At 33.9% G+C, this 27,043-nt stretch overlaps 4 protein-coding genes across 4 annotated transcripts; 2 read left to right on the forward strand and 2 right to left on the reverse strand.

Moving 5' to 3' along the window:
- Positions 1 to 551: 551 nt before the first annotated feature.
- LOC134261349 (serine protease inhibitor Cvsi-2-like) lies at positions 552 to 2,104 on the reverse strand. The gene is made up of 3 exons (XM_062743787.1): positions 1,998 to 2,104; positions 779 to 898; positions 552 to 671 (listed from the first exon to the last, which is right to left on the reverse strand). Exons 1-3 carry the CDS (start codon positions 2,029 to 2,031, stop codon positions 571 to 573), a joined length of 255 nt encoding a protein of 84 aa, XP_062599771.1. The 5' UTR covers positions 2,032 to 2,104; the 3' UTR covers positions 552 to 570.
- Positions 2,105 to 4,847: 2,743 nt separating this feature from the next.
- On the reverse strand, positions 4,848 to 6,556 carry LOC134261350 (serine protease inhibitor Cvsi-2-like). Its single transcript, XM_062743788.1, has 3 exons — positions 6,317 to 6,556; positions 5,559 to 5,678; positions 4,848 to 5,094 (listed from the first exon to the last, which is right to left on the reverse strand). The coding sequence occupies exons 1-3, from the start codon at positions 6,348 to 6,350 to the stop codon at positions 4,994 to 4,996; spliced, it is 255 nt and encodes an 84-aa protein (XP_062599772.1). The 5' UTR covers positions 6,351 to 6,556; the 3' UTR covers positions 4,848 to 4,993.
- Positions 6,557 to 18,052: 11,496 nt separating this feature from the next.
- On the forward strand, positions 18,053 to 19,873 carry LOC134261352 (ETS-related transcription factor Elf-5-like). The gene is made up of 3 exons (XM_062743790.1): positions 18,053 to 18,302; positions 19,107 to 19,220; positions 19,824 to 19,873. The coding sequence occupies exons 1-3, from the start codon at positions 18,053 to 18,055 to the stop codon at positions 19,859 to 19,861; spliced, it is 402 nt and encodes a 133-aa protein (XP_062599774.1). The 3' UTR covers positions 19,862 to 19,873.
- A 2,594-nt stretch (positions 19,874 to 22,467) lies between these two features.
- On the forward strand, positions 22,468 to 26,934 carry LOC134261356 (E3 ubiquitin-protein ligase TRIM71-like). The gene is made up of 2 exons (XM_062743795.1): positions 22,468 to 22,547; positions 25,152 to 26,934. The coding sequence occupies exon 2, from the start codon at positions 25,165 to 25,167 to the stop codon at positions 26,830 to 26,832; it is 1,668 nt and encodes a 555-aa protein (XP_062599779.1). The 5' UTR covers positions 22,468 to 22,547; positions 25,152 to 25,164; the 3' UTR covers positions 26,833 to 26,934.
- The last annotated feature ends 109 nt before the right edge of the window (positions 26,935 to 27,043 follow it).

Consider the following 27,043-nt stretch of genomic DNA (forward strand, 5'->3'; position numbering starts at 1 on the left):
CTTCCCTCACTTATGCAGCAATATACCTTCATCACCTGCATATGGAGTGTATATATCTCAGTTTATTCGATACGCAAGAGCATGCTCTACGCATGAACAATTTCTAAAACGAGGTAAATTATTGACAAGCAATTTGATGATACAGGAATATCAACAGTCTCGTTTAAAGTCATCATTTCGTAAATTCTATGGTCGATACAATGACCTTATCAGCAAATACAATTTATCATTGAGTCAAATGCTGACTGACGTTTTTCATATTAATTGTTGGTCCATTATTTATACACTGAATTGACGAGGGATTTTCTCGTACTTTCCCGATCATGACAAGGAGCACCGGGTGTGACCGGTCAGCAGGGGATGCTCACTCCTCCATGTCACCTGATCCCACCTCTGATGTTTCGGAGGTCTGTGTTTGCTCTGCTCCTATTTTCAATTGTTTTATGGACTTTGATACTGAATACTGTTCGTTATCTCCATATCCTTATTTTGCATGTTTTAAATGCGATAAGAACAAAAAGTATTTTAGCTGCTATTCAGTGTAGGAAGTATTGATTTTCGAGTATTTATTTAGAGTCTTGTACATCTGCATTCTCCATCAATACAGTGGCGCCTGGACAAAGGACAGTTCCAGTTGTTAACTCGTTGACAATCCGTCAAAGATGTACATCCTGAAAATAACAAAAGATTTATTTTTTATGTATATACGCTTATATACAGGGCTATAAATAGAGCAATTGATATTTCTGGGATCAGATGAGATATTTTAAGTACTAACTGTGTTCAGAGGAATCCGTGCACGTGCAGATCCCGTGGACGCAGTGAAGCTGACTGGTGCTGTCACACTGTGTATGTGAACAGTCGCCATCACTTCGGCAGGACTCGGCTGCTACATATCCTGTAAGAAATACACTTTGACGTCATCAAATAGCTCAAACTGGTTACATTCGAAAATTAGTAGATCAAACTATACAGATTTGTAGATGCGTAGAAGTTGTTATATGCAATTCCTATATAATTTATTGCGCAAAGCATATTGCATCTAAATATCGACGAATTTTGAGGGTCATAATGGCATTTGTGATAAAGAAATGCACTACTCAAGGCACTCGATGGTAACCCAATGTTTCGAAAAATGAGTAAAAACGACAGCGTGTTAGAACATCTAAACAATTATTTTTTAAAAAAATAAAAAATTGGAGTTGTCCACGTTTGTCTGAAATTCAAACAGATATAGTGAAACTTGAATCCATTTCTTTAAACTCTCAAAACAAATCATTACAAATTTACCATAAGATGCACTTGACAAAAACAGCAAAGGTCTGGGACGAGGAAAGAATTGCAATAGCACAATAACAGTTTTAGTTGCCATCTTTAAATATTACTAGTCTTGTTGCTCAAATATTTATTCAGGGAGGCAGCTCAATTTCTGGAGAAGTCTAGAAAGCAAACTTTTGCGAAAAAATCAAAAGGTTTATGAGAGGATGGAACCAGAATCAGGAATCTACTACAATAAATCTCTTCACGACAGCGTCCAAACCCACACACCATGAAGTAGTTTTGGGGATAATCAGAAAGTTAATGTTTTGTCATACCAATAATATTCGCCAGATCTTTCAACCTTTGACTTGTTTCATTTTCCAAACTTGAAAAAACATGTTTCAGAAAGAAGAGAAAAGTCAAGGATATAAAAGGATCTGCCATATTTCAGTATACGAAGGGCCATACTAAAAATACGTTCTAAAACAGAAACTAGATAAAAATTTACGGACATCTGTTTTAACAAAAAGAAAATATTTAAGTGAAATCATTCAGGCTAAATCATTGAAAAGCGTTCTTAGATTCTTTCCGAGCACTGAGGACATTATTTACTGAACAGCCCTCGTACATGTATACGTAGAAGATAGCATATTATGTTGAATCATTTATAGTGGATGCCTGAACATCGCTCAGGATGAAACATGATTTAAGTCGATAAAACAGACAGACAAACTTACCAACGACGACGGCCAAAAGGAGGAAGACTTTCATGGCTTTGATAGAAAAATCAGTGAACGGCGATAGAACGGCGATGTCGTCTTATATATCCATATCAAAAAGGTCACTGGTGGTCAACATAGTCTCACGTTTTCAAAGCTTATCAAATACCAAAATATACCTCCATATCTTCACATTTTATGCATGAGATTATAAAGGTATTACGTCCTGACAATTATTTCATGAACTACTCCGGATTTATCCTGGCCATGATCTGGATCATTGTGGTTAAATTCGGTTTGTTTCGTGCTTCAGTTTGATTCACCTTTCTTTAGAAAGATGGATATACGGAAGGTTTGAAATATTAAATGATTTTTAAATGATTGTATATATATCTAATTTTATTCCAACAAGTTAAGATGAAATTAATGCTTTTCTACGATAAATAATTACATTTAGTTTCATTCACTTTCAGCATTTTGCACTGGAGCTACACTTCCAGATCTATACACAAAAAATGCACAAAGTAACTTATATGTCCAACGGGCCTGATATAAAATTTGTTATATTTCCATTCCTATTTTTTTTCTCTATGATAACTCTTTGAAAGTTAGTGGAGTTGTTTTCTTGATATTCTACCGATCGGTATGTTAATTAGGCGAATCGATAGCTCGGGAGCTAAGGAGGCCTTATATGCATGTAAATCTCGTCCACGTCTGTCGATTTGTCCGACGCAATACGGAACCCAACTATGCATGAAAATCTCTTGCGGCTGTCTTTGTGTTTGACGTCAGTGAGCGAGGACTATTTGATTTGGCATGGGAGTCCTCGTGTAATTTAAATCTATAAAATCTAAATCTTTAAAGTCTTAATCTACAATTTATATCACAATGAAATGGATAATCAAGAAATCACTGTCTAGTTAGTACAGTATGCCAGGGACATCAACCATAGTTGGAAATGTGGGATAATATATGCATAACGGGCTTCGCCGTTATGCAAATTATCCCACGTTCCCCATGGTTGATGCCCTGGCATACTATACTAGCTAGACAGTGATTCCTTGAATATCCATAATTATGGTACATTTAATATTCTGTATGTACTGCAGAGCCGTGCTACACGTGTATCATTAGATCTATTTTTCCAATTATAGATTTCTTCCGGCCAACGACGCCACTCACTTCCCCTGCCAACATTCCCTCTTGCCCCACGACACACAACGCGGTCATAATTGGTGGAGATATCCTAAGGGTTACATATATTTTGGTTTAAATACATCCAGAACAGATGTAAAGTCCCAGCCATTATGGGTTATATGTATAAATATAGGCCATTTTTTTTAAAACGACAAAACTATATAGGCCAATCGGAGATAACATTTAACACTTTTGCTATGAAAGTGCTATCAGTCAAAGTAGGCAGATCATAATAGAAAATGTGAACGAACCTACATGAATATTCACTAAACCTAGAAATTGTTTTGAATTGAATTTCGGTTAGAAACACATGCATGTGGTCCACGTATTGTAGTCCTTTTTTTAAAGGACAGCAACTTGTTGAAACATTCACTGAAATATTTATTCCCTCACTTACTGATTTATTAACTTACACTTCATTGAATTCCTATAATTTCAATATAGTAAAATGAAATACACTGTATATGGACTTTGATATTGAATACTGTTATCTCCATATCCTTCATTCAAGATCAAGTGTCCATAAAACAATACAAAATAGGAGTAAAGCAAACAAGGATCTCCAAAACATAAGAGGAGGGATCAGGTGCCATGGAGGAGTGAGCATCCCCTGTCCACCGGTCATTTCCGCCGTGTTCTTCTTGTCATGATAGGAAAATAAAAAAAATTCGTTGACAATTCAGTATATCTAATGACCTCACAATTAGTATAAAAAACGTCAGTCAGCATTTGACTTTATGATAAACTGTATTTGCTGACAAGGTTATTGTTTCGACCATAGAACATACGAAATGATTACTTTAAGCGAGACTGCTGATATTCTTGTTTCATAAACTTGTGAGTCAAAAACTTACCACGTTTAAAATCGTTCGTACATAGAGTATACTCTTGCTTATCGAATGAACTGAGTAATATTGTCTTGTTTTAAATAAAGCCTCTAAATCTCAAATGTAGTCTACACCTGTCGTCCATATAGGACCAATAGCGTTACATGGAGTCTACTGTGGATTAATGGATCAACTTTCTATTCATTTCATTCCTACCTTTATCAACTATTGGAAATGTATCTTGGAAAAGGTTCTAACAAACAGAGACAATTTATTGTTTATATTTACATCTGTATGAAAAAACATTCAGAGTAAAAATTAATAAGTTAAATTTCACAGTGACATGTAAAAATCAGGAATCACTGTCTAGTTGCAGTGTAGAATAGTATGCCATAAACATCAACGACAGATGGAAACGTGGGGAAATTCATGCATACCCTGTCATACACAACAAACTAACAGTATTCCTTAAATATATATTTGTCAGTTTCTTGTGATTAAGATTTTATTGCTTCTAACATTCCGTAATTTTCTCAGTTTAGATGCATTACTACAACATATTTTAAATTGTTAGGAACAGATATGATTTCATATTCAAATTACATGTAAATATTTGGTTAAATATACAAATGTTGCATATTTTGATATTGGAAAGTATTTGCTCAAAATTGATTTTAAAAAACATTTTTAATGAATAAATCTTAAAAAAGAACATACCAAACAATATATGAGTTTTGAAGATACGTACCTCGTTTTGTGAAATTGCATTTGACTTGTCAAGGAAAACAACACAAAAAAAATTCAAGTAAATTGTGACTGTTGCAACTGAAACACATCTATGGCATTTCATATAAAAAGCTCGGATCATTCAACAGAGATATTTAAAATTTGACATTCTTGTTATTCGAGATATTTTGTTAGTATTTTAGACTCCTCGATATAATTTCTTTGAGTAATTTACATTTATTGTTAGATAGGCTTTTCAATTTATTAAAATCGAGTACATTTGCATAATCCATCAATGCAATGGCGACGGTCACGTGGGCAGTCCCACCTCATCAGGTAGGCGCAGTCTCTTTGTGTTTGGCATTCTAGTATTGAAAAGATAAATTACAATCAGGTTAACTGCAGATGAAATAAATGTATATATATTTAAATAAAATCCAAATTCAAATGACAAACTCAAACTTTTATCTAAAGCGCTTTCGCCCCATGCGGGCTCATCAGTAGATCTACTAATTAGTCCGCATAGGGCGAAAGCGCTTTAGATAAAAGTTTGAGTTTGTCATTTGAATTTGGATTTTATTTTATCCCTATACCAAGGAAAAATAATTTTTTGAATATATTCAAATATATATTTGATAATTCAAATTTCAGAACATCATAATAGATTCCACAATATCAAAATGATTTTATTTTTAATTTAGTAAATCATGAGAGAGAGAGAGAGAGAGAGAGTTCTTGCCTTCTTGCTTTCAAATGCATGTTTGCTTTACTTTTCAAAATTTTTAGCTATGTTCATCGTTTAATATCAAAGACATAAAAAATTTCTTACTATGCGTAGTTGGTGCTGTACATGTACACGTATTGTAGACACAGTGGAGCTGGGTGGAGGAATCACACTGGACATGTGAACAGTCAGAATCACTTCTACACTGCTCTGCAACAGCGCAACCTGTAGAAGAGTCAATAATATTATAGATTGACACATCACAGCGGCGCAACCTATAGGAGAGTCAATAATATTACAAATTGACTCAACTCCACAACAGCGCAACCTTTGAGATGCTAAATAAAATTACAGATTTACGCAACTCTACAACAGCGCAACCTGTAGGAGAGTCAATTTTATTACAGATCAACACATCTCTGCCGCAGGAAAACCTATCTAGGAGAGTCAGTTGCATTATAGATCGAAACCCTCTGACGCAGCAAAACCTATCTTGGAGAGCCAATTATATTACAGATCTAAAATCTTCCATTTTATAGGACAGCTAATTAAATTCCAGATTGAATTACATTAGTATATCTCCCACAAGAGAAGTAGGGGGTACTCAGTATACAGTGATCGCGATGTCCGTCCGTCTAGCTGTACGTTCGTCCGTATGTTACGTTTTGGGTAATATCCATCTCTTCTCCACAACTCCTCTTATGTCACTGAATAAAATAATTCATAAATCCTATGTCCTAATAGGAATTTAACTTTTCCTTATTTAAATAAAAAAACTATTAGGTAAAAGAAAAAATGAAAACAATTTAGCTAGGTTATTTCTCCTAATTAATACAAATAATTATTAAGATGGTTATTCATACCAATGACAGCAACTAGAACCAGTAAAGCCTTCATACTAGCAGTTTTAAATGATTCCTTGTTGACAATTCTAAACTGTGGTTCAAATAAACAGGCCTTTCCTTAAATAGCAGTACTAGACTTATCAGAGACATAAAGCCTTCGGTCTGTGGACATAGCACGTCCGTCGTGTTGTCCATCTACCATGTAATATGTCTTGCAGGTTCATAAGGATATAAGGTGTGTTCCCATTTTGCCTTAACTGTGAAATATATAGGTATGAAAAATGTGAAAAAGTTTTAAGGCGAAGTGGGCATAGGATGACTTCTTTGTAGTACTAATAATTGTAAATTAATTAGATGTGTGTTTTACCGTACTATAGGAAGTTAATTTCAAAAGATATATTTTGTTTTAAAATGAAAAAAAATAGTAATATATTAATATTATCAATGGCCTCTAAAATCGTTGTACAATAAAAAAAAACCCATAAAACATAGAGGTAAATAAATATTCATGAAAATGTAAATTAATTTATGGATATATGTCTTAGAAAATACCAAGTATGGAAAATGATTCATGTAAATCTTAAATGTTATAAAATCTTATGCGTAAAAAGAAGAAAACACTTGCTGTGGCTTTTAACTTATACTTATGTCGATATGATATATCTAACAACAAAGCTATATGATAAATGTGATGACTTTAACTTTTCTATCTTAAACCTCCCTTATTTATGCAGCAATATGCCTTCATCACCTGCATATGGAGTTTATATATCTCAGTTGATTCTATACGCAAGAGCATGCTCTACGATTGAACAATTTCTATAACGAGTTGATAAAACAAGAATATCAGCAGTCTCGTTTAAAGTCATCATTTCGTAAGTTCTATGGTCGATATAATGATCTTGTCAGCAAATACAATTTATCATTGATTCAAATGCTAATTGACATTTTTAATACTAATTGTTAGTCCTTTATTTATACACTGAATTGACTACGAATTATCCCGTTGTTTCCCGATTATGACAAGGAGCACAGGGCGGGTGTGACCGGTTGGCAGGGAATTCTTAATCCTCAATGGCACCTGATCCCAACTCCGATGTTTTGGATCGAGGTCCGTGTTTGCTCTGCTTCTATATTGTAATGTTTAACAGACTTTTGATCTGAACTCTATTCATTATATCCAAATGTTTCATTTCAGTCAGTATTCTACAGTATTTTTGATGCTTAAAGTACGAAAGCCCAGAAGGCTCATTCGAGATTCGAGATTCAAAATACGAGATTCGAAATTCGAGATTCGAAATACGAGTTTCGAGATTCAAGATCCAAACTAACCAATCAAAAGCGGATTCAACATTTGATTACTCCCCTTTATTATGTTTTTACTATCAAGAAATCGTTTAAAATAATTATAACCAATGGGTCATTTGATTAAATTACAATGCAAGAAAGGTTGTTTTATATATATTAGAAGGAAATTTAATAATTATTGGATTTTTGCAACAAGATATACTTCAATTTATATTATAGCTTCTTAAATATTAAATAGATTACATGTATCAGGAGTATATATATTTTTGTATTATCTTCTACACTTATGTTTTTTTTTTTTGGTATTTCCGCGCATAGGAAAACCACAGGTACTTGTGGACAGGACCCCTCCCCCCTCCCCCCCTCGATATTCAATACCAGGGCTTACTGGACATTTTTTTTAACAAATTATATTTATTACACTTATTAATAGCCATTCTCTGTAGCCACTTAAACTTCGTTGCCACGCATGGTCACCGATTTTGATGAAACTTCACCCATGCTTAGTACTTGACACCAGAAACAAATATCAAACAAAATTTCGTTGCTATGTGTCTCGGTTGCTATGGCAACAACCGGAAAAGTTTGAAAAATCGAGATTTTCAGCCACTTTAAATCTTGACTGTGGCTTAATAAAAACTAGAAAAAGCAAACAAGTCATTTTCACAAAGACATGACACCTTGGTGTCACTTATACTGTAAAGAAAATGTTTAGAATATATCTCTAAGTAAGTGGTAACCAAGGATACATTTGGAATACTTTTAAAAAATGCTGAAATATGCTGAAAAATACTCCGTATTCACTAGTTGTAGGTGTTACATGCTCAAACTCAATCAACGACTTAAGAAAAACAATGAAAATGTTTGAACTTAAGTATATGAGTATAAGCAATATTATTCTATAAATACCTTTTATGGTTGCCATGGTAACACAGTGTAACCATGCAAAACCAGTAACTAAGTTTGGGTTAATGCTACTGTCTTGAGGAAAAACATGAAAACTCAAAACTGGCAAATATGCATCCTTAGGACCTTACAACACCAAAACCATAAGAAAAATTGGGTATAATTGCTACTTTGCAGTGTTACCATGGAAACAAAGTACCAGTGCTTAAAAGTGAATTATTTTTCGCTGCATTCAGAATTAAATTGCCATATAACCACTAAACAAATTAAAGGACTGAGGTTGAATCATACTTATCTGTTAGAACTGAAGTTGAATATCATATATTGATAAAATTTGATGAAGAAAACAACACTGTTGCTATGGTTACCAAGAAGGGAAAATGTTCGATTTTGTGAACTTTATATTAGTATTAAACCCTGTGTGCCAACTTCTTGCATCCACTTAGAGATTGGATGATAGTCAAAATTAAAAGTCAGGTAAGCTGTTAATAAATATCAATCACAAAAGTTTTGGGAATCTACATTTAAGGGTACGTATCCAAGGACAGAAAATATTTTTCAGGTTTTTAAGCATATATTTTCTGCTTATTTCCATAGCAACGCTCTATTTAAAGAATCTAAACCGAATTTTTTCAAATGGGAAAACTAGAAGCACACCAACATCTTCAAAAATTGATTATCAGTTATGAGGAAATGTGCTTTTTTAAAAGATAGGATCAGATTGAAACAAACAGAGTGTTACTTTGAAGGCTCTCTGTGGTATAAAAACCTTGGCAACCATTGCCACCCAAAATAAAATATCATATTTTGTTCTTGGTATATGTTTCAAGGCTCGTTTTTCTATTATTTGGTCACATATTTTCCTATAATTGCTTTTTATTTTTACGTGTATGACTTTATAAAATTCAATGAATATTTTTTCACTTTTGAATACTTTGTTGCCATAGTAACGTATGTAATAGTTGATTTACCAAACATGTTTATCATGCATTTGAGACATCTGACCTTCAACTTTTGGAAACAGTCATTGCCAATTGTTTGCTTTGCCGCAAATGTTAACTATGGGGCTCTAAACATGTTAAAAAATGCCGTTTTTCGAACTTTAAGACATGTTGCCATGGTAACTATAAAACATAGCAACCAATTTTTGCCTGATTTCAGTTTAGGGTATCAAAAACTTTTATCATAGAGAGTTTCGAGAAATTCTGAGACTATGCGTGCCATAGCTCCTATATAAAAGTTCAAGTCATTACAGAGAATGGCTCTTAATGTGTACAATACGAAAACATCACGAGCGTAAAACCCCCAGAATAATCGTTTAACCAAAAAAAAAAAAAACACTATACATTACCCCACCCCACTATACAAGAGAGGTGTCATTTAAGGAGAAAATGTGGGATTATTACGAGATGCAGAGTCAATCCGATAGCATGGACTAAGACAGAAATATATGTAGAGATAGTTAATTTTAAGCAACATTTTAAGTTAAAATAAATGAATGGTTTTATACCTAGAAATAGCAGCGGGCGTACAACGTAAACAAACTGGAGTGCTTGTGGCATATTTTCTCTCTTATAATTTATAGTGGGGTATTTTTTGTGTTGAGCGATTATTCTGGGTTTTTACGATTTTTTTTGGCATTGAACACACGATGAATAAGTGTATTAGATATATGTTGTGAAAAAAAGTCCAATAAGGGTTGGACATCGGGGGGGGGGGGGGGGGGGGTGCCCTGTTGACAATTACATTTGGTTTTTTATGCCAGGAAATACATAAAAATTAAGTTTAGAAGACAATACAAATATATATATATACTCATGATATAAGTAATCTTTTTAATATTTAAGAAGCTACAATATAGATTGAAGTATATCTTTCTGATCAAAAATCCAAAAATTATTAAAATTTCCTTCTAAAATATATTACACACTTTCTTGCATTGTAATATAATTAAATGTACCCATTTGTTATAATTATTTCAAACGATTTCTTCATAGTAAAAACATAATAAAGGGGAGTAATCAAATGTTGAACCCGCTTTTGATTGGCTAGTTTGGATCTTGAATTTCATATGGAATTTATGTATCTCAATTTCGAATCTCGTATTTGAAACTCGCTTCTGATTGGTTAGTTTGGATCTTGAATTGAAACTCGAATTTCGAACACATAAAATTTCAAATTCGTACTTTGAAACTGAATATCGAATGAGCCTTCTGGGCTTTCGTAATATACTCATGATATAAGTAATCTTTTTAATATTTAAGAAGCTATAATATAGATTGAAGTATATCTTTCTGATCAAAAATCCAAAAATTATTAAAATTTCCTTCTAAAATATATTACACACTTTCTTGCATTGTAATATAATTAAATGACCCATTTGTTATAATTATTTCAAACGATTTCTTCATAGTAAAAACATAATAAAGGGGAGTAATCAAATGTTGAACCCGCTTTTGATTGGCTAGTTTGGATATTGCAATTTCGAATCTCGAATTTCGAAAAGAATTTCGAATCTATACTTTGAAACTCGCTTCTGATTGGTTAGTTTGGATCTTGAATTGAAAACTCGAATTTCGAATCTCGAATTTCGTAAAATCTTGTACTTTGAAACTCGAATCTCGAATGAGCCTTCTGGGCTTTCGTATTAAAGTCTATTGACTTCATTTTTTTCATCTATTTGTTTAAGGTTTTGTATCATTCTTGCATAATATTCCATTATTTCTCATTTCCACTTTGAGCAAATAACTTGAAATCTCTGAAATCTGTGAAATTTTGCCATGCAATGCAAACAATACTTATACGCATAATTATATGTTTATATTAGTTCCCATTTCGTCTTAATGAAGGATATGGAGATAACGAAAAGTATTCAATATCAAAGTCCATAAAACAATACAAAATAGGAGCAGAGCAAACATGGACCTCCAAAACATCAGAGTGGGATCAGGTTCCATGGAGGAGTAAGCATTCCCCGCCGAGTGGTCACACCCGCCGTGTGCTCCTTGTCATGGGAAATAAACGCAAGAAGGTAATATATAAGGCGAAATGGGAATAGCACATTTTACAGTGAATACGAAATGGGACAAACCTGATTATTATATGACTGAATAATTTCCATCTCTCTGATTGGCTGAGATCCAACTATGTTAGAAAAATACTACATTGTATTGACCTGCACGTGACGTTCCAGGTCAATACAAGGAATTATTTCCTCTACATTGATCTAAAAATAGATCGGGAAATTCCAAATTGACACAAATTGTTTTGGAAAGCTATTTTTAAAAAACGACTGTGATTTTCTTTTCATGTGAAAAAAAAACATAAGCGAATATATATTTTAGGGTGAGGATGGTACATGTAAGAGGGGATGCAGGGATCCCCCTCCATCACTTTAACTGAACAACATGTTTTTTTTTTACTTTTTGGCCGTCAGTTTTCCCTGAAAATACTCCTACCTTTCAAAATCAATCCTATAAAAAGACTGACATTAAATTATTTTTTCATGGCAACTAAAATTGGTTTAAAAAAAACCCATTTCAAATTGATACGACTGGTAAGGTTTATTCACATTTTAATTCTGTTTCTCTCTTGTATTTGGCTAGGACTTAATTAAATGCAAGTTAACAAGTATATCTGTATCATTTTATCAGTGAATCATATAATAAAACAAATTGCTGTTTTTTAGAACAATTTTTAGCCATCTTTGAGAATTTCCACAAATTTTCGCCCTTCGGGTCTCATGATAGATTTTATGCCTCAGATATAAATCATTGTATTGACCTCAAAAAACAGCAATAATTGTATAATATTATATGGTCATAATCACTATATACAAAGTAATTAAGTGTGGGTGTTCATTAAAAAGATTACTCAAATTAAAAATTTAAAAAAATCCAATTGGATTATAACTTAAAATCAGGACACCCCGTCTTACAAAAAAACCATTATTGTTTCTCGTAGTTCATTCTACAAAGTTCATATCTTTACTACTCACAGAATTATGTCTGGAAAGACAAACGTCGACATACTGTGTAGAAATTCAGGAAAATTTGAATGTTTATTTAAATGTACATCACCAAAAACTGCAAAGAAATTTTTAGAAAAGTAAATATTACGTATTTTACAGGATCATCAGATCAAAACGAATAACTTTTCAATTCAATATTCAGTAAAATTTTTAGATCATTAACAAAGGAGACAAATTTATCTGGTTAATAAACTTATGAAGACAAACTAATTTTTATAAAGCTAAGTGATTACCTTATCAAAGATTTCAAAATAAGGTTATAATGGCATGAGTTTACACAATGAATAAAATTGGATATGTATATTCTCTACATATGTGCTTATAACGTAAAATTTTCTAGACACATATAAGTATTTGTAATATATACAAATATATCCTTATATCAAATCTGGTACAAATTGCCAATACATGTGTTTGACATGTTATTTGCAATTTGATAGCCCCAAACTGCTGCATCTAGTCACTTGCATGGATTATATCAGATATACATGTATGCATGTTTCTGAGGGAGGGTGTGTTTGTGTGTGTTTACTGGTGTATATGTAACCTTTCTTTCAGAATTTTCTATCTTATCATTGTAAAAACCGTGTATGCCTTCGAATTCTGGGCCAAAAATTGGAGAAATAAAATTATATTATCATATACAATAATCACCCAAGATAATTAAAAACAAGGTTTTTTAATATAATACAATCAAAATGAATATCGAAGTTTTTTATGTGCTTTGTTGATAATTAAAAGATCGTATTAATTGAGGGGCAATATGAAATACATATATCCTTCTGTATTCAATAATTCAGATGTGAAAAATAGAATTAGATAGATTACATGATTAGCACGTACTGGTTCCTGCTGAGAAGCTTCGTTTGTAAGGCTTTTTATATAAATTGTATTTTAGAAGAACTTTTCTAATTCTACAAGAGGTAATCCAACCTATGCTCATCGTTACCTTTCTAAGGAAGAAATTCTTCAAATTCATATGTCAGTTTTGAATATTTGTAATATCTTAAAGAACCAAAATGAATTTGAACCACCGTATATATGTAAGACTTCAAGGTGCGATGGGACTCCAAAGTCCGAAGTACATGCCAAAGTCTGATGGTCTACGCCAAACCCCGATGGTTTGTCACGCCAAAGTCCGATGGTGCGGAAAACAATTAACGGGGACTAATCCTAAACATCTAAAGTTGGTGCGAAGCAAGAACTAACCTAATCAGTCGAGTGGTGTGCGAGGACTAATCCTAGTACTTAGTACCTCTGAATAAGCAAAAACAATAAAATTGTATGCGAGAACAAATTCAGAAATGATGGCTTTTGAATGCAGGACAACGGCGTCACAGATTGACGTTGGATTATTGTTACGTCACAAACGTTGATTGTTTCTCCGCACCATCGGACCTTTGTAATTTAGCGCAGCTAGTCTCATAGGAAACGAGCCATCGGACTTTGGATTGGCATCGCACTTTGGCGTCCGTACTTACAACAAACCATCGGAGTTTGGCGCAGACCATCGGGGTTTGGCAATACCATCGGACTTTGGTGTCACAATCGGACTCTGGAGTCTTACATATATATTGGATTCCGAATCTTACAAAGATACATTGCGGGTTCCAGTAAATGTTCAACCATGCCTCTTTCTTTACGCCTCACTAAAATATAGACAGTGGTGAAGGAAAAACTTCAAGAGTACTGTGCAATAATATATTCAAGAAATTGTTTGAATCAGACGTGGATGCTCAAAAATTCCAAATAACTTTTGGACAATTTGAAACCACAAGATTTTACCAAAATCAACAGCTTAAAAACTTACGAATTTTCAACTTCATACACAAACAATCCTCACGATAAATTACAGAACAGGCTTTTAAATATTATTGATAGATGTTTTGTCAATAAAAATGGAACTCATAAATTTGCTTACCTGGTCATTGGTCATTTGCAAAATTATTTTGTTAAAACACATTCTGATTGCACGCATACATACTCTGAAGTTGACACCAAAAAGATGTTTGAGTTTCTGATTGACAATATCTATGTGGTTTTTGGAGACCAGGTCTTCCAACAAGCTATTCCCATGGGTACTAATTGAGCTCCATTATTAGCAGACCTATTTTTGTATTATGAAGCAGAATTTGTGCAAAATCTTATGCGTGAAAAGAAGGAAACACTTACTGTGGCTTTCAACTCAACATAAAGATATATCGACGACGTATTGTCAATTAATAATGGTAATTTCCATTCTTATGTCGATACGATATATCCTGGTGAGCTTGAATTAAAAGATACCACAGAGTCTGACACAAATGTTTTATATTTGGATATTTTACTTGTTGCATATGGAGTTTATGTATCTCATATGTTTCATCTCCATATAATTCGACGTGACACTTTGTCATATTGGATTAGAAGTATTTGTTGGATGTTCTTCTTTTAACACGTAAGATTTTGCACAAATTCTGCTTCATATGAATACAAAAATAGGTCTGTTAATAGCGGAGCGCAATTGGTACCCATGGGAATTCCAATAGATTTTTGGAAGACCTGGTATCAAAACCAACATAGATATAGTCAATCAGAAACTCAAGCATCGTTTTGATGTCGACTTCAGAGTACTTGTGTGTACAATCAAATTGTTTTCAACAAAATAATTTTGCAAACGACCAATGACCAGGTAAGTAAATTTACGAGTTCCATTTTTATTGCAAAAGCAGCTGTCAATGATATCGAAAAGAATGGACTATAATTTACCGTGAGGAATGGTTGCGTATAAAGTTGAAAATTCGTAAGTTTTTAAGCTGTTGATTTTTTGGTAAAATTTCGTGATTTCAAATTGTCCAGAAGTTCCTTGGAACTTCTTTGCACCATTTCTTTACATCACTTCTTGAATATATTGTTGTATAGTACTCTTGAAGTTTCTCCTTCACTGCTGTTAATATCTCAGAGAGGAGTAAAGAAAGAAGCATTATTGAACATTTACTGGAACCCGCTATGTATCTTTGTTTGTAAGGATTCTTATGAAGTTTCGGAATCCAACATATATATCGTAGTTCAAAATCCTTTTTGTACTTTGGGATATTCAAAATATTCAAAACTGACATGTGATTTTGAAGAATATCCTCCTTATAGATAACTTCAAGCCCAATTTTCAAGCCCAAAAGCCATTCAAACAATGCAAATTAGGAGCAGAGCAAACACGGATCTCTAAAACACCAGAGATGGGATCCGTTGCCATGGAGGAGTAAGTATCCCCTGCCCTCCTGTCACACGTAATCCACTGTGTGTTCCCTGTCATGATCGGGAAATAACGGACACATCCGCTGACACCTCACAGTGTAAATAATGGCCGAACAATTAGTATGAAAAATGTCAGACAGAATATTTCAGTGATCTTACGATAAAAGACGTTACGTGGTCATCTGTTTCATAACTGAATGTCTTACTGAATATTGAGGATAAGGGCTAACTAACAATTTTATTGTATGATATCGATATAATTCCTGTTTTTCTATCATTAACTTTTCTTGTTGATGTAACACTTCACTATCACCTGCCTAAGGTATCTACGTCTCCCATCGTATTTGCAAATAAAGAGAATGCTCCAAGTACTGTCAACTTTTTAAACCGAGGCAGGCTAATCACAAATAAGTGGATGTTACAGGGGTTTCAGCATACTCGTTAATGTTGAAAGTCAGCACGTCGTAAATTCTTTGGTCGCTTTAATGACCATACTGGAAAATATAAGATAAATTTGGGTCTTTTTGGGGTCCCTTACTTCAAGCCAATTGCTAGGCCTTTGTTTTACATTAAATTAGACTACGGAACTTTCATTCTCGTTGATTAATACAAAGGGCTCAAGTCGGTTATAACCGGCCAACAGGGGATGCTTATTCCTCCTTGGGACCTAATCCCTCCACTTGAATTTCAAGCTGTCCGTTTCATGCCGTGCTGTTTTTATGTTTTATGCCTATAATTTTTAACCTCATACATATATACGTAATTATGTACTAGAATACAGAGAAGTTTGAAAATGTATAGTATTTCATTCATTTTCTATTTATTAAACTGATAATAAGTCCAAAGGGTTAAACATTTAGTTCTTTTGGTGCTAACTGACCATGGAATATTGTTTACTTGGTAAACAAGGGATGCTTTTCTCTCCTGGGCAACTGATCCATCTTTGATTTACTCGATCAGGGTACCCTATTTAAAATTTTGATCGCTCAATAATCGTTATCTTAACCTTTAAAATCCATATTACAGGCACTTAGTATCAGGCTCAGATGGAAAGGGCTGGCTCCATTTTTTTAACATAAACTTTACTGTTATGAATGTTAATTAAAAGGTTACCCCCCCCCCTCCTGCAGTACAGTCAAATATACAAGAAATAGGATTTTCATCCCCCCCCCCCATCCCTTCCTTTTTGGTCCATAATTATACGTCAGTAAAGTAGTGTTGGATCTAGTGGGACAGCTTGAAAACAAAGTACGTCAGTAAAACTGTCATTTTTTCTATCTGTCCCACTTTTAAAAGCGGATGCTAAATCTATCTTTCGTATAAGCTTATATTAAGTGCGTTTACGAAATACATTGTACACTATATAGACATCCATTTTTATTATTTATTTTTTTGCATAGTTATGGTACATATATATTTTTAAACTGTGTATCAGACTCTTTGAATTCAAACTGTATGTCAAAGCCTAAGATTTAAAAGAGGAATTAGCGCTATTTTAAGAGTATTATGTAAGTCCATGCTGTCTAAGACAATCAGAGAGATAGATCCGGTAGTGCCTTAGTCTACGTGTAATGTCAGGTGCACCAAACTGACTCATTGATTAGGATCTCTCAAAAATGGCGCGGTACTTCCTCATTCAGGGAACTCTTCAAATTCCCACGCCATTGACCAATCAAAAGTCTTCCGGGTTTTGCTCCATTCATTTAATGTTGAGTAAATTCCTAGTGTTACTATCGATTTCTAAAATTAAATTATCAACTGCATTCAAACGTTCCTGGTTACTCTGTTTAGGTATTACGTCATATAGATTTTCTAGTTTCAAAGAAACCTACAAAATTTTATCTGGTCGAACTCTATGATTTAAAAGTTTGCCATTGGACAGTTTAGAAGTTGTTTATATTTGATATTGGAAATACCGGGTATGGTTTCAAAGTTGGGCCGTGTTAACAAGACCCCTATTAAAATTCAAGCTGGATAAAGGTACTGTATTTGAATAATTTTTTATACTTTAAAGAAAGATTAAATTCGCAATCAAGGCAAGTATTTCAAAATTAAGTGTCAAGATGCTTTAGATATTAGAATATTACTGACTTATAATATTTATAATTTTAAAAACTTAAAATCAAAAAGTAATTTTAAAAAAATAATAATAAAATGTATGTAGGATGGTATATGCTAAATATTATTTCGCAGATAAAATGGGGTGATTTGAAGAAGAATGGTACAATAAATTATGAAAGGAAAAAAATAAGATAGAAATTTAAAAAATATCTGTAATGATAGGTTTTCCTCCCCGCTGGGCCACACTACATCCCAGTAACTGGACGTCGGTGGAATTGGCCGGCTGGCTGGAGTATGTAGCGGAGGAATACAAGATGGACTCCGAGGTGACGGGGAGCCTGGTGGACAGTTTCCAGGATCTGGACGGACGGAGGCTGCTTCAGATGTCCCAGGACGACTTCCGCGCCATCAGTGAACAACATGGAGAATTTTTGTTCGAAATTTTTAAACAAATGTGTTCAGCAGGTAAAAGATTTCTGAAGTTGAAAATAAATTTAAAAAATAATTAAAATTGTGGATATATATGTTGTTGTTTTATATTCTATTGATGTAACAGAATAATCAAAGATCTACAGGAATGATCTTTCAATTTACAATATTTGGGTGGGGAGTTAAATATTTTTTAACTTGTTTTCTTCTTTTTAAGAAAGCAAAGCTATATATCAAATGGCAATTTGAAGATGACACAAAAATCAGCATTCATCTCTCTTAAATATTTTAAAATCCGAAGAAAAACAATCAAGGGGTCGGTGGAAAATCATATGAACATGATTATGATAGAAAAAATACGACAGAGCTGTCATTTCTAAAAAAATGTAGTATTGAAATTAAATTGTTTATAATTTATAATTTTCAGAATTTACAACTCTGAGCAATTCCTTTTTACTCGCTTTATTCTTTTGTTGTAAACGACTAGCATAATCACGTATTTAAAAAACAAAATCAAATTCATATTAGACACTCTGTTTTATTTATTTATTCATTTATTTTATACTATTTATTTCCTTTATTCGTCTCATTATTTATTTACCTTAGTATTCATGATTTTTTTTTGATTTTTTTTATTTTGAAATGTGACTACGAGTTACTTTTACAAAAATATTTTCATAAATAACACTGAAATAATTAAGAATAACACCCTTATTCATTTTTATATTATTTTTTAATGTGTCCATATTTTCCTTTTTATTTTTAAATGTATTTTTTTATAAATAAATTCTGACATAATTCAGAATGATTTAAGAATAATGATTTGTTATTGTCCTCCAGAGAATCAGTTTGCCGGGATGACGTCAGCGACACTACTGCCCCCTATAACGGAGAGTAGCCGGTCAGCCACGCCCTCCCCGACGGGGTCCCGGGAAAGTACAGAGGGGGACAAGGGTAAGGTCAAATTGGATTCCTATTTATAGGTGTATATGTACAAAAATAGGAATAAAACGACGCTGAACTTAGAGGATTCAACGTCTTACAAACATGTCTTTATTACTTGGGAAAATTGACAAAATAATTTACAATTTTTTTTAAATTAACAAATATACATTTAAAAAAAATTAACAAATATATACATTTTCTTCTTTAAAAAATCACAAAATAAAAATAATGATTAAAAAATAATAATAATAATAAAATGGAGATAACAAAATCTTCTTTATGGGTAAAATGAAATTGGGTAGAAAAATTAACATATCTAATTCAAAAAATGTTTTATGATTTGTAATGAAAATCAGTTACTGAAAAAGGATGTTGCATCAATAATTGCCTCGTTTTGTTTTATAAATTATTATACGAAAGCTGCGAATATATATTTTTTTTAATTTACAGTATTTCTCTCTATTATACAAGTAAATTCTTGTCATCAACAAACTAAAAATTATGTATACGTATATTTTAATCTTCAGGTATAGTGACATTATAATTACATTAACTTGCAAACATTCTTCTCCTCTTACTTGAATTTATGTGATAAATGTTTTCTATTTCCAGATCTTCAAGAAAAACAAAAGGATTCATCAAATAAATAAATTCAAAATAAATTTGGAATTTGATTTTTAATACATTCTTCTTCTTAAAAAAAAAATACATGTTTTGGGGAGGAAAACAACAACAATTTCTGTCCAAGGGACACATCCTTTGTACTCGTTTTCACTCCGTTTTTATAGACATTATGTTTAGGATACATAAATATCACAAACAATTGAAATTGGATGCATATCGCATATATTGATATACATGTACAAACATTATCAATATCTTAATCGATTTTAAAACGAAATGAATTAATTTCCCATGAATGAATAATCCCTAAAATATAAAGAAATAAGAATTTTCCTTATAGTGCTGAAATATGCCACTGTGTGCCGTTTTCTATGTAAACGTTACAAAACCATGCACAGTTTTTTTTTTTTATATAAAACATTATTACAGAATCTTATAAAATTCCCGCATTTACCCTTGCAAAAGTTTTTACACGAATATACTAGTAAACCAAAGAAATGAGTATCGCTGATTTTGTGAGTTATTATTGTTGTTTATCAATAAAAGTGTATATGTTATTAAAGTTTTAGAATTCAGGGAATTCAAAACTAACTCTAACAATCTATCAATTACGAAAACTGGTTTGAATTTTAAACTATGTCTGTATCAGTTCAATATTCTTCAATATTCTTAATATTTAAGCTCTTTTGAGATAGTTTCTAAATTCAAACAAGGTTTGGAATTTGATATTTTGGATATTTTAAGTAAAATTCTAAAACCTCAGTGATTTGGTTTTTGAAATTTGAATGTTTAATTCAATATTCCAAATATTTAAAAATTTAAAACATTTTGAAAGTTGAAATCTAGAAGTTTTAGGTTAATTTAAAAATAGCAAAAGAAGTAAAACGGTTCTGAACTTTATATTGTTAAGTGTAAAACTTTCTGAGCAAACGATAGCTTAAAATTCATAAGTTTAAAATACCAAAATCGTTTTTGGAAATTGAAATTAGATTATATATGATATAAATCTAAGAACTTAACATTTCAAAACTTGTGTAGAAATTTGAAAATTTAGATTTTTGAACTATAATATTTTCAATATACATGTACCAAATCAGTTTGAGTTTTTGGAATTTAGAAATTTGAACTAATATTAAATTCAAAAACTCTAAATCATTTTTAAAATTTTGAATTGTTTGATGTTACACGGACCGATGACAGACTGACCAAACAATGTTTACAAAATCGACATGACAAAATGATAAACAGATTCTTGAAGCGGAGAAAAGCATAAAATACAAGAAAACCCGATGTGATCGATCAAAACAAGGCGGTGTGTAAATCGGAGGTTTTTACAAGCTTTATCTGTCCGAATGTTCCGTGTCCATGTATCCTGGAGTATTGTATTTTCGACATATTTAGATGCTGTTTGTTAATTTATTGCAAACTTCACAGAATCTGTAAAAAATAAGGACTTAAAAGGATAGCAAATGTGTCTGTTATAATAAAATAATATTACCCAAATTGCAGTTTTGTGTTTATTTTATTCATAAGCCATAATATGGGGAAGGTGCCGTTTCCCTAACAAAAATATTAGCGTCTTGTGTTTTCGATCTAAAGTATTGACACCCAGTCAGTATTGGCTTTAAAATATCCGTTGGATATTCCAAACAATAAAAATACGATTGTCTGTCCTTTAAAGAAACATTGAACAAGTTGCATGTTTTGGACTTTTATTTGTTTGGTTGAATCTGTCTTCAAAACAACTTCTATGAAAACTACGTATCATTTTTCAGTGAAAATCTGTAAGAAAATGCCCATATCCAACTTCTAAGGAAAAAAAAAATGGTTTGGTGCACCCATTCATTATAATATGCATGCATCGCTTTAAATTTGACAGAGATCTTAATTTTCTCTCGGAAAAATGTTATTAAAAATCTTTTTAATTAACCGATTGCTTTGATTAATCAACAGGGAAAATAATAATCAATAAAAAGAATAGAAATTCTGAGACCGGACTAAAATCATGGGGGGAAATCCTATGAATTAATTATTTTGAGTATATTCACTATACAGCTGTGCTTGAAAGATATTTTTCCAAGTGTTGCAACCGAAAATAATGTTGTACCACACGGTATCTGCACGGGCAGCAGGTTGGGAAAAATAGGCCGAAAATACAATTAGGATACGAGACGATATACCGAGGTATGTAGGGTATAGATTTCTGCTCCCTAATTCCTATGTCAGGTAGGGATTTTAGTGAATATGACACAGGTGCTTGTGGACAGGACCCCCCCCCCCCCGAATATACACCAATGAAAAATAAAAAAAAAAAAGAACCAAAAAAACTTAGAATTAACGTTTTATTAAAAAATCATACCCACGGTACCATGGGTATGATTTTTGAAGAAAACGTTAATTCTACGTTATTTTTTAATATGGAATACAATGTGAATGTGTTCTAGAAGACAAATTTATAAACAAAAGATGAAAAAAAAATCTTTGGACCCAGGGTGTATATTCAGGGGGGTGGGTTCCTGTCCACAAGCACCTGTGAAATATGAGACTAACCAATACTTTTCGTTTCCGCGTTTTAGCAACACCCAATACACCTGCAATATGACAGCCCACAGCCCACCATACTTTCATGTTATCACGAAGTCGAACTACAAGCTGTTTCAGATTTTATAGGCGGGACTTAAAGTCTCCTTTCACTGAATGAAGAGTCGACAGGTAATCATCTTTTTTTTAAACTTTCTTCGTTAAAGGTGATACTTTAATCCTTCAGTTATTTTCACCATGTTCACGTCACGGAGACGCTCATATGTGCTCCCATTTTACGCGGGAAAATTCAGACAGACTTGATTCTCATGTGGTCCATAAAAGGGGAGTCTAAATTGATAATTTAAAGGACCAAGTCTCTTCTCAAGGGGAGGTAATCAAGAAAAGACAAAAAGATGCTGGGGTCATTAAATAATCTCAAGAACAAGGCTGGTGGATATATAAAATTGTGGCTATAATTTATTAACAGATTAACCCCGGGTTCAAGATATTTTGGTAGCAAAATGTTAACCTTCCACAATTTTTAACTGCAAGGTATTGCAGGGTCTAATATATTATATGACAATAATGACATCTGGTTGATAATTTGTTAAACTTAAGATACAGAGATTTATTGATCTCATCAATCACAATGGCATCTAGAGAGGTAAGAGGTTTCTTCTGGCCCATAAGCGCTTGGTTTCAGGATGGTGTATTTTGTGTATTAGGTGTTTTTCGTGTTTCTGAATACCCTCTTCAAAATAAGAATAAAAATTCACTGAAATTAACACGTTTTAAAAATGTCATATTTACTGTATACAAAAAGAGTAAAGGAGCGTCACTCTCCATCTTAAAAATCAGGGGGTACCTCAGTTCACACTTAATTTTCATCTGTATCTACATTTTTCCTACCAGTGTCGGGTGAGATCTAGCTTCAAAAATGATTGAATGACTACTCCCTATCATCTGTTGACCTACAAATGCAGTTTTAAACATGCAGAGAACCAAAACGTCCTCGATTCTTGCACCTATTTATTGAAAGCAACGGAAGTGCCGATTTCTAATGATGAAAAATGTAAAGGTGTCCCGTAATTACACGGAATATCTAGAGCGAACAAATTTGGCGCAGTTTCTGACCTCTCTAGATTTTCCATGTAACTCAGGATGCCTCTGCATTTTTCATCGTTAGAAATCGGCACTTCCGTTGCTTTCGATTTCTGTGCTGGGTATCGAGGACGTTTTGGGTTTACTCATGTTTTATATGGCAAGTTCAAATCGGCAGACGTTTGAAAGGCTTTATTCAATCATTTTTGAAACTAGATCTCACCCGCCACTGGTAGGAAAAATGAAGATATAGATGAAAATTATGTGTGAACCGAGGTACCCCCTGATTTTCAAGATGGAGAGTGACGCTCGACTTTTTTTATATACAGTTAATATGACATTTTAAAAAAACGTGCTAATTTCAGCAAATTTTTATTTTTATTTTGATGAGGGTATTCAGACACACCTAGAAAAACACATGATACACAAAACACACCATCCTGAAACCAAGCGCCTATGTTCTGGCCCAGTTTTGACCTGGTAGAAGTTTTTGGTACAGTATTCTTTTTTAAGAACTTCTATGCCCTACATGAATCAGAGATAAATAGAGGATGCTTCTAATGTGTTTCTTTGTACCAGCAGCAGCCAAGGTTTCAGATGCTGCAATTTCCACAAAGGAATGACCAAACTGATGTTTTTGGAGCAGGTAAACATTTTTGATGCAGGTTAAAGTTTTGGATGCAAGTCTCATTTCCAAGTAACTACATGTGTAAGCCCTATGTTTACCAAACTTGCATGGATGATAAATCTAGGGATGCATTCTGCCAGGCTTGCTTTGTATGCGGGATATGACTACTTTTTCTGGTTGAGTGACCAGGTTCAAGTTTTTGGTGGAGGTCCAATTTCCAAATAACTATGAAAACTATGTTGACCTAAATTGCATGGATGATGCAATGATAGATGAACACTCTCAAGCTTGCTTTAGATGCTAGATAGCAAAATAGCAGAATTGTTGCATCTGTAACGGGGGAGGAGAAAATGCAGCGGACCAGACCGGATTCGAACCCAGGCCCCCTGAAACTCCGGTCAGGTGCTCTGCCAACTGAGCTATCTGGCTACCAGTGATCAAACCCGGCTGACCGCCACATTCCTCCCTCCTTAAAGGTCTTTGGCCCTCCAAAGACCCCAACCCAGGCTCATCCCTATCAGGTCTTTCACCTGTCAAATCCTGGTCACGGCACCAAATAGAAGGGGAGAGGAGAAAATGCAGCGGACCAGACCGGGATTCGAACCCAGGCCCCCTGAAACTCCGGTCAGGTGCTCTGCCTACTGAGCTATCTGGCCACCAGTGATCGAACCCGGCTGACTGCCACACATCTTTGGATGTACACTACTAGATTATTAGCTTAACGCTGGACTTTGCCTAACTCAACGACAACATTCATGGGGGTGAGCTCTGTAATCTCTGATTACCTATATTTTAGGGGTGTGGCTAATGCAAGCGCCGTTTACAAGTGATATAACTGTTTAAATTATTTACCTGAAGTTTTTGGACTTAGTCGTAAGTTCTATTGTAAAGTGTCTGGACTTTAACTTTGTCTATCCAGGTGATTACCGTATTGTAACATATCTCCTCTCTCTATTTGTAATCAGGAAGGTTACACCGATTCTTTTACCATAAAAACAATACATAACAATTGATTCAATGATTACAAATTCCTGATTATGACCTGTGTCTATTTTTATTCACAGGTCTGATTGGTGTATGGGATCAACAATGGCTTCCGTCCAGGGTCAGGAGGTCATAACCTGTGACCTTTGTGTCAAACCTGTCCAACAATTCTGTAACAGCTGCCAAGTCGGTCTGTGTGAAGACTGCATCAACAAACATGTCAAGAGCCTCAAGTCCATGAAGCATGACATTGTTCCTTTCACCAAGCGTACAGTACAGCTTGTGTTCCCTCAGTGTACATCTCATTCCCACCAGAGATGTGAGGCCCACTGTCAACAGTGTAATGTCCCGGTCTGCATCAAATGTCTTACTGGTCCAAACCACAGAGGTCATGAGTTTGATGACATGGTGGACATTATTGTCAGGAAGAAAGAAGAAATTGATAGAGAAAATGAAGAGATTGAGCTCATAATTTCCAAAAATTCAGCATTAGATACAGATGTAGAAAACAATCTGTCAGTTTCTGTGGTTCACTTTGCAGATATTGAAAAACAGGCAACTGATCAAAGAAAACAATGGCACCTAGAGGTGGACAACATCTTTAACAAAATGGAATCCCTGATCCAGTCACTCAAAGATCATCATTTCACAACTCTACAATTATGCCAGGCCAAACTCAGAAGCCAGAATTCCAGTATGATTCAAGCTGTTCAAGAAAACAAAGAAATCCTGAAGTCTAACAAAGTGTCTGATGTCAACAACTACCAATCCAAACTGAAGGAATATAGGAACATTCCACAAATACCTGATTTACCATTGCCCTCTCTCCAAACAAACACAGTCCAAGGGAGAGAACTCAGCATAGAATTAGGAGAGTACAAGGCTACACTGACACAGACATCACTATCCAGTCTGACAGATGAAGTCTCCTTTTTATCTGTTAAGGAATTATTAGAAGAAGCCAAATTGATTGCAACCATTCCAACAAATATTACAAACTTATATAAAGTGGTTTGTGTAGGATCAGATAAAGCTTGGGTTAATTGTGAAGACAGTGTATTGACCTGTGTTGACATGAGTGGTTCAGTTGTAGGCACGGTCACCACTACATGTAAAAGCTATCCTTTTGAGATCACAGTAACCAGTCAGGGAGAATTGGTATATAGTGATGTCAAAAGCAAAACTGTGAACATTGTCAGAGATGGGAAGACAGAGACACTGATCACTATACCTGTGGGCTGGTTTCCAGGGGGGCTGTGTTGTACAAGGTCAGGGGACATCCTAGTAACTCTTCATACCGCTAATTACAAGCAATGTAAAATAGTCCGTTATCAGGGGCAGGGGGTGACACAGGAAATAGAGAAAGATGAACACGGCGACCCAATCTATCAAGGAGGGGAGTACACAGTGTATGTGGTGGAGAACAACAATAGAGACATAGTGGCCGCTGATCAGAATGCTGAAGTCGTAGTAGCTGTAAATAGGAAAGGGAAAGTTGTATTTAGATACAACAAGGAACCACCAGGAGCAATGTTCAAGTTCAGTCCCAGACAGATCGTAACGGACTCCACGGGTCACATCATTGTGGTGGACGGGAACAATGAATGTCTACACGTGTTAAGTCAGAACGGACAGCTGCTGAGGTGTGTGGACAATTGTCCACTAGATGTTCCTGATGGACTGAGTGTGGACAGTGAGGGGAGGTTGTGGGTAGGGTGTTATAATTCAGGACAAATAAAAGTCATCCAGTACAAGAATTAGATACCATGACATTCCGCAGTATGCATGTACCAGTAAAAGATGTTGTGATAAGAAAATAATCTTAAACATCATTGGGATACATGATATAAGCATAACTATAAATGAGTTTTCCTTTTTTTTTTTTTTTTTTACATTTCAATTGTAGAAGGAAATTAGAAATATTATTACAATGTATAACTGTGCCATAAATAGTAGCTTGTTCTGAGAAATT

This window comes from Saccostrea cucullata, unplaced genomic scaffold (assembly GCF_032062105.1).
Source record: "Saccostrea cucullata isolate Sc308-1 unplaced genomic scaffold, CSIRO_AGI_Scuc_v1 ctg827, whole genome shotgun sequence".
Taxonomy (NCBI): domain Eukaryota; kingdom Metazoa; phylum Mollusca; class Bivalvia; order Ostreida; family Ostreidae; genus Saccostrea; species Saccostrea cuccullata.

What these genes read in the sequence shown, in the direction of transcription:
- LOC134261352 (XM_062743790.1), top strand. Translation starts at nt 18,053, where the DNA reads ATGATAGGTTTTCCTCCCCGCTGGGCCACACTACATCCCAGTAACTGG. An exon ending in TAAACAAATGTGTTCAGCAG is followed by an intron (nt 18,303 to 19,106) that starts GTAAAAGATTTC and finishes ATTGTCCTCCAG; the next exon opens with AGAATCAGTTTGCCGGGATG. An exon ending in AAGTACAGAGGGGGACAAGG is followed by an intron (nt 19,221 to 19,823) that starts GTAAGGTCAAAT and finishes TTCTATTTCCAG; the next exon opens with ATCTTCAAGAAAAACAAAAG.
- LOC134261350 (XM_062743788.1), bottom strand. Translation starts at nt 6,350, where the DNA reads ATGAAGGCTTTACTGGTTCTAGTTGCTGTCATTG. An exon ending in GGTTCTAGTTGCTGTCATTG is followed by an intron (nt 5,679 to 6,316) that starts GTATGAATAACC and finishes ACTCTTCTACAG; the next exon opens with GTTGCGCTGTTGCAGAGCAG. An exon ending in TACAGCACCAACTACGCATA is followed by an intron (nt 5,095 to 5,558) that starts GTAAGAAATTTT and finishes TTTCAATACTAG; the next exon opens with AATGCCAAACACAAAGAGAC.
- LOC134261356 (XM_062743795.1), top strand. Translation starts at nt 25,165, where the DNA reads ATGGGATCAACAATGGCTTCCGTCCAGGGTCAGGAGGTCATAACCTGT.
- LOC134261349 (XM_062743787.1), bottom strand. Translation starts at nt 2,031, where the DNA reads ATGAAAGTCTTCCTCCTTTTGGCCGTCGTCGTTG. An exon ending in CCTTTTGGCCGTCGTCGTTG is followed by an intron (nt 899 to 1,997) that starts GTAAGTTTGTCT and finishes TATTTCTTACAG; the next exon opens with GATATGTAGCAGCCGAGTCC. An exon ending in CACGGATTCCTCTGAACACA is followed by an intron (nt 672 to 778) that starts GTTAGTACTTAA and finishes TGTTATTTTCAG; the next exon opens with GATGTACATCTTTGACGGAT.